This window comes from Kryptolebias marmoratus, linkage group LG21 (assembly GCF_001649575.2).
Source record: "Kryptolebias marmoratus isolate JLee-2015 linkage group LG21, ASM164957v2, whole genome shotgun sequence".
NCBI classification, from domain to species: domain Eukaryota; kingdom Metazoa; phylum Chordata; class Actinopteri; order Cyprinodontiformes; family Rivulidae; genus Kryptolebias; species Kryptolebias marmoratus.
In genome coordinates, this window is record NC_051450.1 from 4,193,995 (window position 1) to 4,212,329 (window position 18,335).

General features: G+C 39.2%; 1 protein-coding gene across 1 annotated transcript in view; it reads right to left on the minus strand.

The window, feature by feature from the left end:
* scospondin (subcommissural organ spondin) overlaps nt 1-18,335 on the minus strand; it is a 233,202-nt gene that overhangs the window by 77,602 nt on the left and 137,265 nt on the right. Inside the window, 12 exon segments of the mRNA XM_037973323.1 lie at nt 310-455; nt 563-729; nt 830-982; nt 9,953-10,008; nt 11,435-11,532; nt 11,642-11,859; nt 11,971-12,141; nt 13,538-13,738; nt 13,840-13,886; nt 16,319-16,488; nt 16,605-16,684; nt 16,816-16,986. Coding sequence (XP_037829251.1) covers nt 310-455; nt 563-729; nt 830-982; nt 9,953-10,008; nt 11,435-11,532; nt 11,642-11,859; nt 11,971-12,141; nt 13,538-13,738; nt 13,840-13,886; nt 16,319-16,488; nt 16,605-16,684; nt 16,816-16,986 — 1,678 coding nt within the window.

Consider the following 18,335-nt stretch of genomic DNA (forward strand, 5'->3'; position numbering starts at 1 on the left):
GAGAATGGAGAAGAGAGAGAGAGTGACTGAGGAGAAGTGAATGTTGGCTGAGGCACAGGGAAGAGACAAAAAACACAAACAATAAACTCTAACTGAAACATGAAGACAAAACATAATTCAAAAACCCAGATCCTAACAGTTTCAATAAATTCTGTCTAGTGGGTCATGAGAACCTTTGTCAACAGACACACTAACACAAAAGAGATGAAAACATTGTTCACCTTTCCCTTTTGGTTGGGAGCAGTAAGCATACTTCTTGGAATACACATTAGGTAATGTTGTAAATATGTAAAAACATTCTCCGCTCACCAGGTGCTGCAGTCATGTACAAACGTATCTCCAGACTGGAGCTCTGCATTTTCAAAGATGTTGTTGGAAAGCAGAGATGACACTGGTGAGACAGACACACTCTGAAGAGAGGCCAGGAAATCTTTATCCACCAGACATGGACACTCCTGAAACATACAAACTATAATGAGTGAGTATGTGTAAAGTCTTCTTGTTTGTTGCACATTTTGAATAAACTGTTGTCATCTGTGATGTAACTGGCTGAGACCCCCACCGTTATGCATACTCCATGGTGTTGGTAGGTCTGACGGGGACAGTGGCAGCCTTCTTCACAGCCGTCAGAGTAGCAGCCTTCTTTTCCACTGACCTGAGCACAGCTGAAAGGACAGCCTTCTCCATGTTCACACTCCCTGTAAAGTCTGCCAGGAGGGCAGCCCACATCTGCACAAAATCATACAATGGCAAAACAAAACAAAGTGTTTATAGATGCAAAAAAGTCCACAATCATTCATAGGATCATGTTAAGAAATTTAACGCTGACCAAGGCAGACTTGTGTGTTGCAAGTTTTGCTCTGGCGATTGAGGCCATGGCAAGGTGGAGAGCTGCAGACACGAGCACGAGCCTGCTGCCCTCCACCACAGCTAACCGAACATGAAGACCACTGGGACCAGGGCAGCCATGTTCCCACCAAGTCTAGGGACAAAAACAATACATGTTACTGCAAACTGTCCACACTTACATAGAAGGCTGTGCGACTGAGTATATCTGAGATGCAGTTTTTCTTGTGCAATATCAAAAATGACTGTCGTAAATATCAAGTAAAATTCCTACTGGCTATTTTTATCTAATTCACTAGTTTAGTTTTTTACAACTTCTTTAAAACACACCATAGCTCACTCTCCATCTTATTCTGAAAACCCTGGTAGACCACACCCTCCTACCCTTGCAGTGGGTTCTGTGTTTTTATTGTGAAGCGAAACAGAATTCAATGAGTGCTCAAAGAGTAAATGAGTAACATGTTTCTGAAAAACAACAGAGCTGAACTTCCATCTATGAGTGGTTTGGATTTAACAAGGAAGATTTTGACAAAATGTAGCTTAATTACTGCAATTGGGCATTCCTGATTTAGGAAGTTTATAAAATCCATTTCATCACCATCAGAATTATTGTGAACTTTCTGAAAGCTACAATTTGCCTGATAAGTGTGATCATTGTAACATTCCCATCTCAGAAACCGTGTGGCAGTGTACACAGCATGACTATTCAGACTCTTGAACACAGTTAGCCATGCTGCTAACATGCCAACTGATATCTACCAGACATAATGCTGAGAAGAATTATTGGATTATTATTGGACAAAAGGGTCAGAGAATGGACTTTTTTGTTGTAGGGTAAGAGGATTAACATGTTGTTAATAATTTTTATAATCAATTCGGAAGTGTCACTGTGAAAACAACTTCCTGGTTCCTGTGCTGTGCTGTCTCGTAACTTGCTGAAGTATATTTATTTATAGAAGCTTAATAAAATGACTTTTGTTAAAGCAAAATGACCACAGCTGGTCATTTTGCTTTAACAAAAGTCATTTTATTAAGCTGCTAGTCAGAACATGCTGTATTTATTTTAAACTTCAATGAGCTATAATTGGCTGTGTTCTCTTGTGACAATGGTTGTGGTTCTAAATCTGGTTATTGACCACTAATTCATCCCAAAGGTGTTTTATCGGGTTGAGGTCAGGACTTTGTGCAGCTCAGTCAAGTTCTTCCACACCAAACTGACTCATTCATGTCTTTATGGACCTTGCTTTGTGTCCTGGTGTGCAGCCATGTTGGAACAGGAAGGGGCCATCCTAAACTGTTCTTACAAAGTTGGAAACATGAAATTGTCCAAAATATCTTGATATGCTGAAGCAGTAAAAGCTGTTTTCACTGGAACTAAGTGACCAAGTCCAGCTCCTGAAAAACAAGCCCACACCATAATCCTCCCTCCACCAAACTTTACACTTGGCACAATGCAGTCAGACAAGTACCGTTCTCCTGTCAACCACCAAACCCAGACTCGTCCATCAGATTGTCAGATGGAGAAGTGTGATTCGTCACTCCAGAGAACATGTCTCCACTGCTCTAGAGTCCAGTGACGGCGTGCTTTACACCACTTCATCTGACGCTTTGCATTGCACTTGGTGATGTAAGGCTTGAAGTGCAGCTGCTTGGCCTTACTGCACAGGTGGGATTATAGCACAATACCATGCTGGAATTCACCAGGCTCCTGAGAGCGATCCATTCTTTTACAAATGTTTGTAGAAGCAGTCTGCATGCCGAGGTGCTTGATTTTATACACTTGTGGCCATGGAAAGGATTGGAGTATCTGAATTCAATCATTTGAATGAATGAATACTTTTGGCAATATAATGTATATGTGTGTATTGTAAATTGTGATAAAGTGTCAAAATTTTACAATAATAACTTTTGGTCCGGTTGGCAAGACCTACTTATATACAGCCTTTTTAACCACTACGATTCTGCAAAGTTTTTAACAATGCTTCTCATTTGCCCACACATACACTTGGGGAGGGGGGTGTCAGTGTCTTGCCCAAGGACACCTCAGCACGTTGCAGGTATAAGGACTGATTCAGAGGCGGCATCCCTACCCCTGAATTTGTTCACAAATTCATTCAAACAAATGAATCTTTTAAGTGAATGAACTGAACCCAATCACTTTATTAACTGATTTGTTCTTTTCTCAGTTCAATTGAGCTCAACGTGAGCATGAGTGGAATGTTTGCATTCTGTGACTCACTCGTGATGTGAATCTAAACGACACAGTGGCATGCATCATATGAGCGGGGAAGGACTGTTGTTGACATCTTAGCGAATGTGACTTGTGATTTGTTCTCTGCAAATAAACTAAATGTATCATTCAGTGAACAAAACACTCCCTGAGGCTGCCCTGAGTGATTCTAAAGGCTCCAGCATCCTCCATAAGAAGTCACGGTATCGGTTCGCAGTCACATGGTTACAAGCCGGCTCAGAACTCCCAGCAAGCTCCTTCCTCCTCCTACAGTGTTAAAACGGGTTTCTTTTTGCCGACTTCTCAACTTTCCTGTCCTTGTACAGATTTTTGCTTCCCTTACCCCGACCAGACGTGTTTATTAAACAGACTGAGACAGTAAAGTCGTTTAGCATTTGCAAATATGATGGTGAACAATAATGAGCAAAAAAAGGGAATGTGTCGCTACGCTGTCGGGCCAAGGCACACTTCCTCCTGGCCACCACAGCCACAAAGAGCTGCCTGTGTCTCTGTGGTCTTTTTAAGTTCATAAGTTTAAAGGTTTGCTGGAACAGTAAAGATAACTGTATTTTCTAACAGCCTCGGCCAGCTTCTTCTCAGCGGAGAAGTAGAAGCAAATTATCTTCATTAAAGGTGGACAAGGCTGCTTTGAGAACAAAAATTATGCAATTTTCGTCATGTATTCACTTGACTGAGAGCCAAATTGGTCTTAACAGTTTCCTCCTTGCAGGGATACGATCTCATGCCATTGGCAACAGCTTCTGTTTCTCCAAGCTAACGGTTCATATGGAGTCAAGCCACATGAAAATAAACACACACGCTCCCACCCTATCTTAACAGACTAAGGCACACATAAAGTAATGAGAAGTAAGACTCCCAGCAGGGCAAGCTGCAGCAGCGAGGTGGGGGTGAGGTGGGGAGGCTAACTGTGAAGGGCAGGCTACAAGTCTGTTTGGAAAAGATTAGTTTTGCTTTCTCTGTCGCCTGTCTCTCTTGTGTTCTGGTCGTCTTTGTGATTTGGTTTTGTTTCAGTTCTCTCATGTGTTTCCTGTGTCTCTATTCACCTGCCCTCAGCTATGTAATTCTCCGGTCTACCTGCCTCGCCCACTTCACCTGTTCCTCATTATGTCCTAGCTGTAATTCATTTTCCACCTACCCTCAGTTCTTTAATACCAGTCTCTTTTTACTCAATACTCGCTGGTTCATTCTCCTTGTGATATCATGCTTCAATGTTTTTCATGCCTCAATCATGCTACTTGTTTTCTCGTTCCTTGTATTTCTGTTTTGCCATAATTAGTAAGTTTTTTTTTAATGGCTTGTCAACTTTTTGTTTTCTTTGAGGACAAGGCTGCTGCTTTTGTCTGACTGCTTTACTTCCTGGACCTGCTGACATTTGCGGTAAAATGTATTGCATCACTTCCTGTTTGCCTGCTGGTAGCTGCAGTCATTTGTTTGTTCGTGGAATCTTTTAATTTACTTAATTTATCTAACCTTTACAGTTTCTACATTCCAGTACACAAACACCCTCAATACTGTTATCTTCTATTATTGGACTGTTCTTGAAGCACCTTTTGTCTTTCAACTCTTCTTGGTTTTTATCAGTGTTTTTGGAATCTGCTAGCTCTTGCTAGCATTAGCTTAGTATGGCTTCTGGTTTTCTCCCAGCTTCTTTTGTTCTGCATCAGATGTTTAGCTATTCCTCTGCCTTCTTTAGGGATAATGATACGTGTAATAAATGTAGCCTTATGGTAGCTTTGGAGGAGAGGCTGTCTGAATTGGAATCTCAGCTCTGCGTTGGTGAAAAGCCACTGAGAGTAGCTCCCAGTAGCGGTCCTCCAGCAGACCCCGAGCAGCCGGGACCCCAGGCCGGCTGGGAGATGGTTCGGAGTAAGCATAGTGCCAAGGCTAAGCCCTCAGTTCCTCACCAACCAGTTCACATTTCTAACTGATTTTCGTCACTCAGCGACACACTCGCTGACAAGCTGACCCTGGTAATTGGCAGCTCCATAGTCCAAAACTTGGCACTAGGGACTCCTGCAATCATAGTCAAATGCATTGTGGGGGCCAACGTGGGCGACATTGAGGGACTATGCTTGGGGACTATGTCGGACTCTGACATAGTCCCCAACCTGACCAATGTGTTGTCATTCAACCTCTGGGTGTCTAGGGGGTGTCCTGAAAACAACGCGGGCTACATAGAAAAGTGGAGTGCTTTTTGTGGAAAACCTGGTCTGATGCGGAAAGATGGCATCGGTTATGGAAAATTTTAATGATGTTAGCAATGCTCTGCTTTCTGTAAAATCTATAAAAATAGTTATGATTTTTCTTCTTGTTCTAGTACTTTGTTTGGAAATGTTCCTATTTTTGTGCTATGTGTGAACTGAGGGTGAGACTCAGTTCCTCCCTTCGTACACTGTCCTTGACTGTTAAATCTTTCTCTCTGCTCAGCAACTATGTAAATGTATAATCATATGATGTAATGAAACCTCTCTATAAAAGTGTATGTTGCATTTCACTCAGGACTCTTCTCCTGATTAAGTTCAGTGAGTAGAGTCTCCGAACGCTTTTTGCCTTTGGAATAAAAGTCTCTTAAAAGACAAAGATCGATTTTTCGCTGATTTTTTGAAACAGTCATCTCACTATTTGATAATTATTTATTCCACAACACATCCATCCCACTTTGGGTGGAGACGCTCTTCTTTCTAGGAATTTGGCCAATTTTGTTAGTCCTCCAAATTATTGACAACCCAGAGTCCAGTCCAGGAAACACAGTTGTAGTCTTACACACCTCTCTGCTGCTTCTCCACTGTTACCCACCCAAACTCCCATTGAAACAGCATCAACTTGCTCATGGTTCAAATTAAATGAACCAAAAGTATTTTGAAAAATAAATCATAAAAACCTTATGAAAAATAAACACAATTACTTTTCCAGAACAAACAAATAAAATCATTAAATGTGGATTACTGAACATAAGATCTCTCTCCTCTAAGTCTATGTTAGTTAATGATTTGATAACTGATCATCAAATTGATTTATTTTGTTTTACAGAAACCTGCCTACAACAGGAGGATTTGGTCAGTAGAAATTAATCCAGTCCTGCTAATTACCTAAATTTTCATGTTACTAGAACAACGGGTCGAGGTGGAGGAGTAGCCGCTATTTTTAAATCAGGATTAATGACTAATGCTAAACCAATTATTAATTATAATTCTTTTGAGTCTTTGACCCTCAGTCTTTCTCATCCAAAATGGAAATCAGAAAATATATATCATCCACCAGGCCCTCATTCTCAATTTTTGTCTGAATTCTCAGATTATTTGCCTGACTTATTATTGAATACAGATAAAGTCATAATAGTGGGGTTATTAATATTCATGGGGATGTTGAAAGTGAAAGCTTAAACAGAGGTTTTAATAATTTAATAGAGTCAATTGGTTTTACCCAAAATGTCCACAAATTTACTCATTCTCTTCATCATACTCTTAATTTGGTTCTGACATAAGGAATAGAGAGTAAGGACTTAATACAGCCTCACAATCCTGTTCTGTCTGACCATTTTTTAATAACCTTTGAGTTTAAATTGACTGATTATACAGCCACTAAGAGGATTTCATTATAGATGTTCATCAGAGAATGCTGTAACCAAATTTAAAGAATCCCTTCCATATTATTCTCCTCTGTCTTGCAGAGTAATGCAACAGAGAGCAGCAACTTAGATGATCGTGTTGATAATATTACAACTTCAATGCAAATGTTATTTGATAAAATTGCTCCTCTGAAAAAAAGTGATCAGTCATCAGGAGCTGGCTCACATTGGCCCCTGCCTTTAGAGTGGCGTGTTATGTCTATAGAATATACGTCATTGGTTGTGTCACTTGCGAATATAAGCTACACAGTGAGGAGAGTCTGTGAAAGAGGGCTGGGGAGTGATTCTTTCAACAAACGTACTGCCGACCCGCGCACGCATATACGCAGAGAACAGCCGCTGAAGAGTAATTCGTTTGTTGAGTACCATGCTGGAAGTGGTGCTGTGTCCACTCATATGTGTACTGCACAAATAGGGATTCAGTACACTCAAAAGAACCGCTGTTCCCATCACTAACCTCAGCAAACACAAAACTGTGTATAACTCGATCAATGATATACGAACTGCGCTAAAATTTTGTGTATGTTTGTGTGAGTCACCACCGATTTATACTTCTGAACGTACTGATTACACAAAATTTGTTTTGAAAATTTTAAAATTAACTATTGGAGTCAACTCTGACTATCTGTTAGCAAAACATCTCATAAACCAATACACAAATTTTAATACAACTCTCAGAAAGTCCTTGATAGGTACTGATTGTTGTTTGAGTCAACCCAATTCAGAATAGCAGCCACAACCATCTGAACATTAAAGGGGATCTATTATGCTTCCTTGAACAAGTCAGGATAGGTCTGTGGGCTGTACAAAACATGTTCATTACATTTAATACACAAAATCATTCTCAGATATTGAGATTTCACCTGATCAGTTCTGCCTGTTTTGAGCTCATTTCAGAATGAGCAGTCTTAGGGCTACATCATTATTATGCAAATAAGCTCCTGTTGGCCACGCCCCCCAACTCAGTGTCCCTTCTCAAAACATATAAACTCTCTTAAGGATTATGACGCACATTTATATTGTTATTAATTCAAACTTTGAGGATTCTGACTTTGGGACAGGGGCAATCATTGGTCCGAAACCTGACTGGTAGCGGTTTGGGACACAAGATATCAGGAGGTCCAAACCAGAGACGTGTTTCTGGGACAGGTAAGTTGTTCAAATTTCAACTTTCTTTGGCAATATCGAGGGGACATTGCCGTCAAAAATAAAATAAAGCCTCTGTTTTCTGTAACTGGGAGAGCATGCATGGACATGTTCTAGCCAACAACAGAACATTTTCCTTTTCCAGCAGACATTGTTCAATGATAAAACCAGCAGAACTAACTTGACGGTCTTCCTGTAATGAAGTGGGTGGAGCTTCGCTTGGGTTGCTAGGTGAGGGGCTAGGTTCGGCTTGAGGTTGCTAGGTAACGGGGATTGTGACGCAACAATCCTGGGGTTTTTGAAACAGGTCATTTTGCAGACACCAGAAAACATTTATTTATTGCCATAAAAGAGATTGGTGGGTTTTTTTTGTGCTTGGACTGTTTCTAGAAGCACTAGATACCCAAATGGAAGTACATAAACATGCGAAAAGTGAATTTTGCATAATAGGTCTTCTTTAAGATAAAAAATGGCTATAAGTCAACCAAATTTTACAAATTCTGAGCTAAAATTTGATGTTGTAGTAACATAATCCACAACATCCACTTTGAGCAATACATATTGTACATGATCTTACCTTAAAAGTTTGTTATTAAATGTTCATATAATGCAATAACCTTCCAGGAGAGCTAGGTCTTTATTAGTGCTGATTCAGCATTCACATTAACTCTTTTCTTGTTTAATTTTGTCCTGTCTGTTTTTTGCAATCTAACTACTTATGCATACTTTGTTTTTCACATTTAAAAATGTGAATAACTTTTTTTATTTTAAGGTTTTTGTAACGTTTATACTTCAAAATAGTTAACTTATTTTACAGACATTTTGCCATAGAAATACACTGAGATCTCTCCAATTCCTTCAAAAATATTCTACTAAGAAATCTGCTTAAGCATTCTTGTTTTCTTTTTGTCTTTGTAAAACACTTTTTTGTTTTTAAACTTCCTTTCTTCTACATTTGGCTTTTAGCTATCTTTTGGATACTTTTAGTTATAGCTACCCTTATCCTGTTTGTAAGTTTTAGCTAGCATTTGCCTTTTTTGGCTTTTAGCTAGCTTTTGTTGGTTTTAGCTAGCCTTTTCATACTTTTAGCTAGACGTTTGCTACTTTAGCATTCAGCTAGCCTTTGGGCACTTTTAGCTTTTAGTTAGTATTTTGCTACATTGAGCTTTTGCTGTTTTGGCTTTTAGCTTGCCTTTTGCTTCTTTTCGCTAACATTCTCCTTTTAGTTTTAACAAGTCAGTTTCAGCCTCTACAGAAACTTGTAGCAAAGTCATTCAGCAGTCAGCATTCACAATACATTTGAAGAGAAAATGCAGTTTCTCCAGGTAAAAGATTCTCCTCAGTTTGTTATGCATGTTGCTGTGCATGTCTATTGACTTGGTCTGCTTTTCTCTCAAAACTAATAAGAATGTGAAGTGATTGTTAACTGCTCTGTTTGAGCTATTAGCATATAAATATCTGTGGGGTTGTACTACTTTGTATTGCCTTTGATCTTAAAAAGACTGCATTTGCAAACCTTGTATATGACGTTTTGCACAATCTCACAAGGTGAGTTAGCTCTTTGTATTAAGGATCACTCTCAGCTACTACTCATCACATTTTAGCTTACTAACTGTTAAATTTATTGACGTTTACTTTTTGTATATTTTAAAGTTGCTTGATGTGGAGGCCATCTTGAATGGGATTGATTCTAAAAGGTAATCAGTTGCTGATGTACCAGTGTACCCAATGATTATTTTGTAAGAGTTGCATTAAAATCTGTTCAGTGGTTCATCAGATATTTTGCTAACAAAACAAACAAAGATACAGACAAGGGCAAAAACATTATTGCTCACCTTTTGCATTTTGGTGGCAAGAGAAAACAGACTGTCAGATTTAAGTATAAGCTGAAGTTTGGATTCTCTGGAGGAGTCTACCTGTGCACGTTTGTGTGTTGCAGTCTTTCTGCTGCTCAGCCACACCCAGGCAGCCTCTTCCACCATTTTGAGGAGCTGGGTTGTTGCACAAACGCCTCCTGAATTTGACTCCGCCAACACAAGGAAGTGAACATTCGGTCCAGGATCCCCATTGGTTCCACCCACCGTCAACATGGCAACCAGGGAGAGACTGACACTGCAAAACTCCAGTCACACATGAACTGAAAAACCAGAAAACACAGGATTAATGGATATTTGTACATTACATATAACTGTCTAAGACTGATTCAGCTATCAAACTATTGTTTTCCATTTATAGTTTCTTACATATGTTTACTGAAGCTATATAAGCCATTCCTGTATCAAGACATCAGCTCATTCAAGAAAATAAAGCTATGAGTTTTAGTTTTTGTAATTTTTATACATTTTTAAAATATTAAACTTTTTCTCATTGAAAAATATTGAGATCCTTCAAATCCTTTGAAACCGTCCTTGTCCCCTTTGAAATCTGCTTCAGCATAATTGTTCCATTTGTGTCTCCTTGTGTTTCCTTTTGGCTTCTTGTCCGTTTTGTGTCCTTCATCCTTTTTGCTTAATAGATCCTTTCTGTTTAGTATTTTCCACACTATAGGGAACACTGGATTATAAAATGCACGGTCAATGAATGGTCCATCTTCGAACATTTGTCATATATAAAGCGCACCGGACTACAAGGCACACCCTCGTGCACCTCCCAATTTTTGTAACGTCGCGCGGACCGCGCATGCTGCACTCCATTCAAAATGGACGATTTTGGTGCTCTAGCGGAGCTGGTTCATCTGTATCAGCATTTATATGATCCCTCTATGAGAGATCCCAAAGATAATCAAACAGTTCAAAACTCACAGAAGAATTCTGCACCAACATAAGCGTCAAGTATAAATGCCTCCACCGCTTGCTGTGCACGGAGCTGTGTGCAACACTACGAAGACAGGCTATAACTGAGCCTTAATGCTGCAAGCGGTGCGGCTTTGTAGTTTAACAGAGTCATACTAAAACACTACGACTTCTTACATATATAAGGCGCACCTTGGTTTTTTGAGAAAAAGGATTTTAAGCGTGCCTTATAATCTGGAAAATACGGTATGTATGTTTCCCTATGTGTCCTTTAAGTCCCTGTGTTGTTTTTGTCTTTTTGTCTCATATGTGCTGTCTCCTTATTCATCCTTTTTTCTCTTTTCATTCATTTTGTCTCTATGCATTCTTTTTGTTTCTTTGTCTTTTTTGTCCTTTTTTGTAGTTTTGTTTCAATGTGCATTTTTTTCTGTTTTTGCATTTTTTTGTTTCCTTAAGAATCCTGTCTTTTTATGTGTAATTTCTGTCTATTAATACCTTATGTTTTTTTCATCTGTGCTTGTTCTGTCTAACTTCCTGCTCCTTGTCTCTTTTTGTTCTTCTACTTCAAATATTTCAACTAAAATTGAAAGTTCAGCTATTATTTGACTCACTTTCACCCTTTTCAGTAGATTTCAGCAAAGTCATTCAGCACTTAGCATTAACATTGAATTTTTGTTAAAAGAAAAAACAAGCTATTTTCTACTTTATTATAAGTTCTAAATATTTTTTGTAAAGTCTAAGAAGTTGTAGCGATATTAAAATTAGCTTTACCAGTTTTTACAGGTACCAAGGATGATGTCTCCTGGATTTGCAAACTGCCAATCATAACCACCAGGCCACACCCATGATATATTACTAGGATCCAGATGCTCTGCACAGTAAGACACATGATTAGGAGTGTGTTAATACCATTAAATTCTGTCATTCTTTTCTTAGTCCAACACAGTTTACTGACAACTTCTATCATTTTCACATGACCAAAAACTATGTCAAACCAGTAGTGGAGCTGTTGTGGTATTTGCAGCGACACTTTTCCCTAGCCACACACACTCCATCCTGCAGCACCATGTCACCAGGACAGCCGCAGGTCCAGCTACACTTGGGGGATTCCAAGCACTCTGTGTCTCCAGAGAGATCTGAACAGGAACGTGGACAAGGCTTCCCACAAATCCATTTTTCCTGGCCACCACCACACTCTGTAAGAATAGAAATTAATTTGAAAAGTAGCATAAGGTTTTTTCAACAGCCTCAAAAACTTTGGTTCAAATGTGATCTACTGTAAATACAAAATCCTTTGATATGCTGACTTAAGCAGACAGTGATATTGTCATGGCAACCGCGGTGCTGCCAGCTCTCTCCCAGACACGGAAGGCCACCAAATCTGGCAGGAGGGCTGTTACACTCCCTGGAACGGGTGGACGAGCCAGCGCACCCATCACACTCTGACCATCCAGACCAGGAACTCCATGAACCATGAACTATTGGGAGGATAACGAAAGGAAAGACTAAAACAAAAAGCACGAAAGGCAGAACCACATTATGCAGAATCGAATGCAAAGAAGAACCTGATGTTTTGTAGACATAAATGATTAAAGATTTCCATCATTTTAAAGAATGCATATCGTTCACTGCCTTTCAAACCAAAGTTTAAACAAAGATGTTTCACAATCTGTTAGTGCTCAAAATATGTGTTGGAGATGATTTTCAGTTACTACCACGCCAAATTATAGGTCAGTATCTTTAAGAATGACAGTTAGGCATTCATGTGTTTGCTAAAGTCAATTACCTGAAGTAGCCATCTTGAAATAGATTGAGTCCAAAAGGTAATCAATTGTAAATGTGCATCCAGTGATTCCTTTGAGATTTTCATTGAGATAAGAATCAGAAAGACAAACATGTCCTTCTATTTGTTGTATTTGAATAAAGCCCCCCAATAGATAGATAATTTCAGCTTGTCAACTTTAAAATCAGTTCCTATGCTTTTAACGCCTCTGTCATTATAGGTATTAAAAACTTAAACCAGCATCAAACAGAAGCACCAAGTGAAAAACAGTAATCCTCTCTAATTCACACTTAAAATAATAAATCTGCAGCAGATTTCACAGGCTTGATGAGGGTTTTCTAATGAACTCTTTTACAGTATATAGATATACTGCACAATAAACAGTATTCTGGTAAATATGACCATCTATGATCAGTACAAATATATCTGTTTGAAAAAGCTTTAATCCATTTGTTCTTCAGCTCAACTGCCTCTACTCATTATTCACTCATCCCAGTCCATATAAGATCCTTGGTTTCACTTAGTCTTTGTCAGGACCTTGTTGTCTCAGGAGGTCATAGCTGCCACCACCTCCTCTTGTGTTTCCAAGGGTGTCCCAGCCACAGATGCTCCTCACTCTTCGGTCTCTGATGGGGTCCTGTTAGATGCCTCTTTCTTTCCTAAGTCATAGGGGATCCAGGAAGACCTGACCTCCCCAAGTCCAAAGGTAAGGAAAGAGGAGGATGTTTCTCTACTTCCCAAGTCCGAGGTGGTCCAGGACCTCTCTCCTTTTTGAGTCTGAGTGGGTTCAGGAGGATGTTTTTCTTCTTCCCAAGTATGTGAAATACAGCGTGAGCCCCAGGGTCCCCTGCCTCTGCAGACTGTCTCAATTTGCTCCTGTTCCTTGATTTACCATTGTACAGTTTTTAATCATAATTTTCCACAGCTTTAAGTTATTGCTTGCACAGTTTGGTTTTCTTTTTTTTTCTTGTAGTTATCAATTTGTTGCACTGTCTGTCTGTCTGTCTGTCTGTCTATCTATCTATCTATCTATCTATCTATCTATCAGTAACATGGAGGAAATGTGTTGATCACTAAGGGTATGATCTTACTTGGGCAGAAGGTGATGACAGGGCAGGGCTGTCTCTGTATCTGAACTCCAATCCCACTGTGCATTTCCTGTTCTCCAGAGCAGGATTCTCCACCAGCTTTTGGTTCTGGACAGCTACAGCTTCTGTAACGGGACACCGACTCTGCCCCACAAGTTCTGGTACAGGGAGTCCACTCTGACCACTCACACCACCCTCCTGACACTAGAATAACAGTGATTAATATACATTTTCTACATATATGGTTTTGGTTGTATTGCTGAAAGTAAAATATGAAAAGCATAATTTTAAATGACTTTACTCACCTGGGCAAAGCTCTCTGGTGCAGTTAAATCTGCCACCCTCACATGTGCTGCAACACCAACATACAGAATGGATGGAAGCATAGAATAAAACTTTTACTTATGATATTCTTATGGCCTCAGACAGTGGACTAATGTCTATACTTATCCTGTTAGATCTCAGTGCTGCCTTTGATACAACTGGTCACAATATTCTATTACAGAGGTTTGAACATGATACTGGGATTAAAGGAAGATGGTTTAAATATATATATAATAGATTCCTTCCACTTTGCTAATGTTACTAACAAATCTTTTTCATACACCAAAGTCTGTCATGGAGTCCTTCAGGGTTCAGTGCTTTAACCAATAATTTTTACTTTATACATCCTTCCATTAGTTAAAGTTATTAGACAGTTAAAGTTATTTTAATTGTCATGTTGATGATACTCAGTTATATTTATCCATGAAACCTGATGAATCTAATCAGTCACTTAGATTACAAGCATGACTCAAAGACATGAAACCTGGCTGACTTTTAATTTTCTACTTTTAAACTTTTAGACAATGTTGTGGTTTTTGGATCTGAGCATCTTAGAAATACACTTTGCAGCCTTTAATTTCCTGTAGATGGCATTATTGTCAGTTCTAATGTAAAGAACCTTGGTGTTATGGTTTCAGTAGGATGTATTTTAACCCCAACATTAAAAATGCGTAATATCACTAAAATTAGAAACATTATGTCTCAAAATGATGCAGAGAAACTGGTCCATGTATTTATCATGTCTAGTCTGGATTATTGTAATTCTTTATTATTTGGATGTCCAAAAAACTCTTTAAAAAGTCTTCAGTTGATCTAAAATGCTGCTGCCAGAGTTCAGATGAAAGTTAGGAAGAGAGATCATATTTCTCCACTTTTAGCTTCTCTTCAGTGGCTCCCTGTCAAATCCAGAATATAATTTAAAATCTTCCTTCTAACATACAAACCTCTCAACAACCAAGCTCCATCTTATATTAAAGATCTTATTGTTTCATTTTCCCTAACAGAGCACTTTGCCCTCAGACTGCAGGTTTAGTTGTGGTTCCTAGAGTTTCTAAAAGTAGAACAGGAGGCAGAGTTTCAGTTCTCAGGCTCCTCTCTTATGGAACCAACTTCCAGTTTCTGCCTGTGAGGCTGACACCCGGTCTACTTTTAAAGGAGACCTATTATGCAAAACTCACTTTTGTACTTCCATTTGGGTATCTACTGCTTCTAGAAACAGTCCAAGTGCAAAGCAACCCACCCAGCTGTTTTTTGACAATAAGTAAATGTTTTCTGGTGTCTGCAAAACAACCTGTTTCAAAAACCTTGGGATTGTTGCATCACAATCCAGTTACTTAGCAACCCCAAACTGAGCCCAGCCCCTCACCTAGCAACCCACGTGGAGCTCCACCCACTTCATTACAGGAAGACCATCACATTTGTTCTGCTGGTTTTACTGCTGAACAATGTCTGCTGGAAAAGGAAAATGTTTTCTTGTTGGTTGCAATATAAAACGTGTCTACATTGCAGCTGTCTGACTCGACAAATATCTGTTCAGAACCGCTAAGTGCCACTGTCCCGAAGTCAGAATCCTCAGAATTTGAAATGATAATGATATAAATGTGCATCAGATCTGCAGCGTTTAATCCTTTAGTGAGTTTTTATGTTTGACACAAACACTGAGTTGGGGGGCGTGGCCAACAGCAACTTATTTGCATAATAGTGATGTAGCCCTAAAACTGCTCATTCTGAAATAAGCTCAAAACAGGCAGAACTGATCAGGTGAAATCTCAATATCTGAGAATGATTTTGTGTATTAAATATAATGAACATGTTTTGTGCAGCCCACAGACCTATCCTAACTTGTTCAAGGAAGCATAATAGGTCCCCTTTAGGATTAGACTAAAGACCTTCCTGTTTGATCACTCCTATAGTTAGGGTTGGCTTGGGTTTCCTGAGTTACCCTTTAGTTCTGCTGCTATAGGCTTAGACTGCTGGAGGACAAACTGACCACATTTCCTCTCTCTGCTGCTGTCTTACTTGCTCTGCTGTAATTATTTCTATCATTAACATGATTTTCTTTGTCTTTCTTCCAGTAAAAACTCCACCTGGACCAGTCATTCTGTGTCTCTTTCCTGTCCTCTCTAACCCCAGCCAGTTGAAGCAGATGGCTGCTCGTCCTGAGCCTGGTTCTGGATCTGTTGGAGCTTTATTCCTGTTAAAAGGACATTTTTAAATTTCCACTGTTGCCAATGTGCTGCTCAGGATGGGAGACTGCGACGAAGTAAAGATTCACCGCAATCTGCTGGCTTCCTTAATTGGCTTTTTGTAATGTATGTGCATGTCTTAGTACAGTGCCCCAAGATGAATTTTGTTGTGACTTGGAGCTATATAAAAAAAACTGAATTGAATTGAATTGAATAAAACTAAAACATTTTTTGGTGCATTAATGTGATGTACATGCATGCATTTTATTCTGACCAGTTGTTGCATCCATCAGGAGTCTCAGTAACCTCTCCTGGTACTAGTCGGAGTCCAGAGTTCAGGTCCAAGCAAGGACAATCTTCCCTTGCTACACAGACTGTCCCATTGGCCGACAGGACTTTTCCCTCTGTACAGTAACACCCTGGTTCACAATGCCATTCACAGTGCTGGGAAACAATAAAAATATTATCAAAATTCAGAAATACGACATGGGAATATAAATGAACTATGAACTAAAAATTTGTGTTGTAATTAAACAAGAGCTCTTCTCTGTGATACTCACTGACAGGTCATCACAGGCTCGAGGACAGGAGGGCCCACATCTACTGAACACTGTGCCTGGGACCAGGGAGCAGGGCGGCACTAAAACACATACAAAAATATCTGTTTTCATATTGCATTATTGACAAGGAATGTATATTGCAAACCTAAGCTGATGTGGTAACACACACTTGATGCTGTTTTGTGGATTCAGCTTGAACGTAACAAAGTACCTGGACAGTGGTCAGTGTTACAAGTGATGACTTCAGTTCCAAGGCCCTCACAGTAGTTCCCCTCCCCCTCTGGAATAGGGTTGTCACAATGTCTCCTTCTGCTTTGTACCCCTCCTCCACATGACTTTGTACATGCTGTCCAATTACTCCACTGACTCCAACCCCCATCACCTGAAAAAAAGCAATCATAAAATGATAGTTCATTAGAAAAAGAAACCAAAATAAAAATCGTTAGTAGAACAAACAGAGCTGTGAAAAAGTATTTGATTTCTTGAGTTTTCTTTTTTTGTGTGATAATAAACAAATGTTTAATATCACACAAAGAGTAAACACAAAAGGTAGTTGTTGAAATGTAATAATAGCTCAACTGTTAATAAGAGTCAAATTTGAACAGCTGAAGTTTGAGCTGAAAATTTCAGCAAGATTGCTGAAATTTGCTGGACAAGCTGAAATTGGGACGAAAGCTAAAAGCAGAAACGTGTAAGCTAAAACCTAAATGGAGCAAAAACCTAGCTTAAAGCTAAACATAGAAAAAGGCTAGCTATAAGCTGAAAGTAGCAAAAGCTAGCTTAAAACCTAGGTAGCAACAAAGAGAAGCAAAAATTTAAATAGTTAAAATAAAACAAAAGTTCTGAACAATTGACTTTTTTAAACAGGCTGAAACTGAACAGAACAGATCCTGAAAGGAACAGAAGTAAAACTGACCAGAGCTGAAGAAAGGTTGAAGTGAACAGAATAAATAATAAAAAAGTATAAAAAAAGATGAAAAGTACACAAAAAACTGAAAGTATTGAGTGGTAGACTTACACCACATGAATACTTGATGAAAGTGGTTCATGACCTATTTTGCAGAAAAAGACATTGACGCCAGTAGTTAAAGGCAAAGTTTGAAACAAACAACTGAGACATGTGTAGGAGATAACTTTCAGATACTACAAAACTAATTTCAGCTCAATATTCCCATACTGACTGAATTATATGCACTTTTGAAAGTGCTAAAGTAGCTTTGTCTGCCATCTTGAATCAAATTGACTTTCAAAGGTAATCAGTACAGCAAATGTACATTTGATGATTTCTTTCTCAAAAATGTACTAAAATCCATCAGGTGGTTGATAAGATAGTTTGCTAACAGACAAAATGGGTTTAGGCCAACTGGTAATGCCACAGTAATGTTAGTGTTAGGAATTGTTCTCAGCTACCACCACACCAAATTATAGTTCAATATGTGTGAAAATGACTGACTAACAGACATATTTTTGTTAGCTTTGGTGGCCATTTGGAATTTTTGATTAGCATTCAATGTGGTGTAGATTGATCTAAGCTTCTACCTTACCAAATTTTGGAATTAAGTAAATCTATATGGATTGACCTCGACTCGGGACGTTGCGGGTCGGTGGGCCGAATACTTCGAAGACCTTCTCAATCCTACCGGCACGTCTTCCATTCAGGAAGCAGAGCCTGGGGACTTTGGGTCGGACTCTCCAATCTCCGGTGCTGAGGTCACCGAGGTGGTTAAAAAG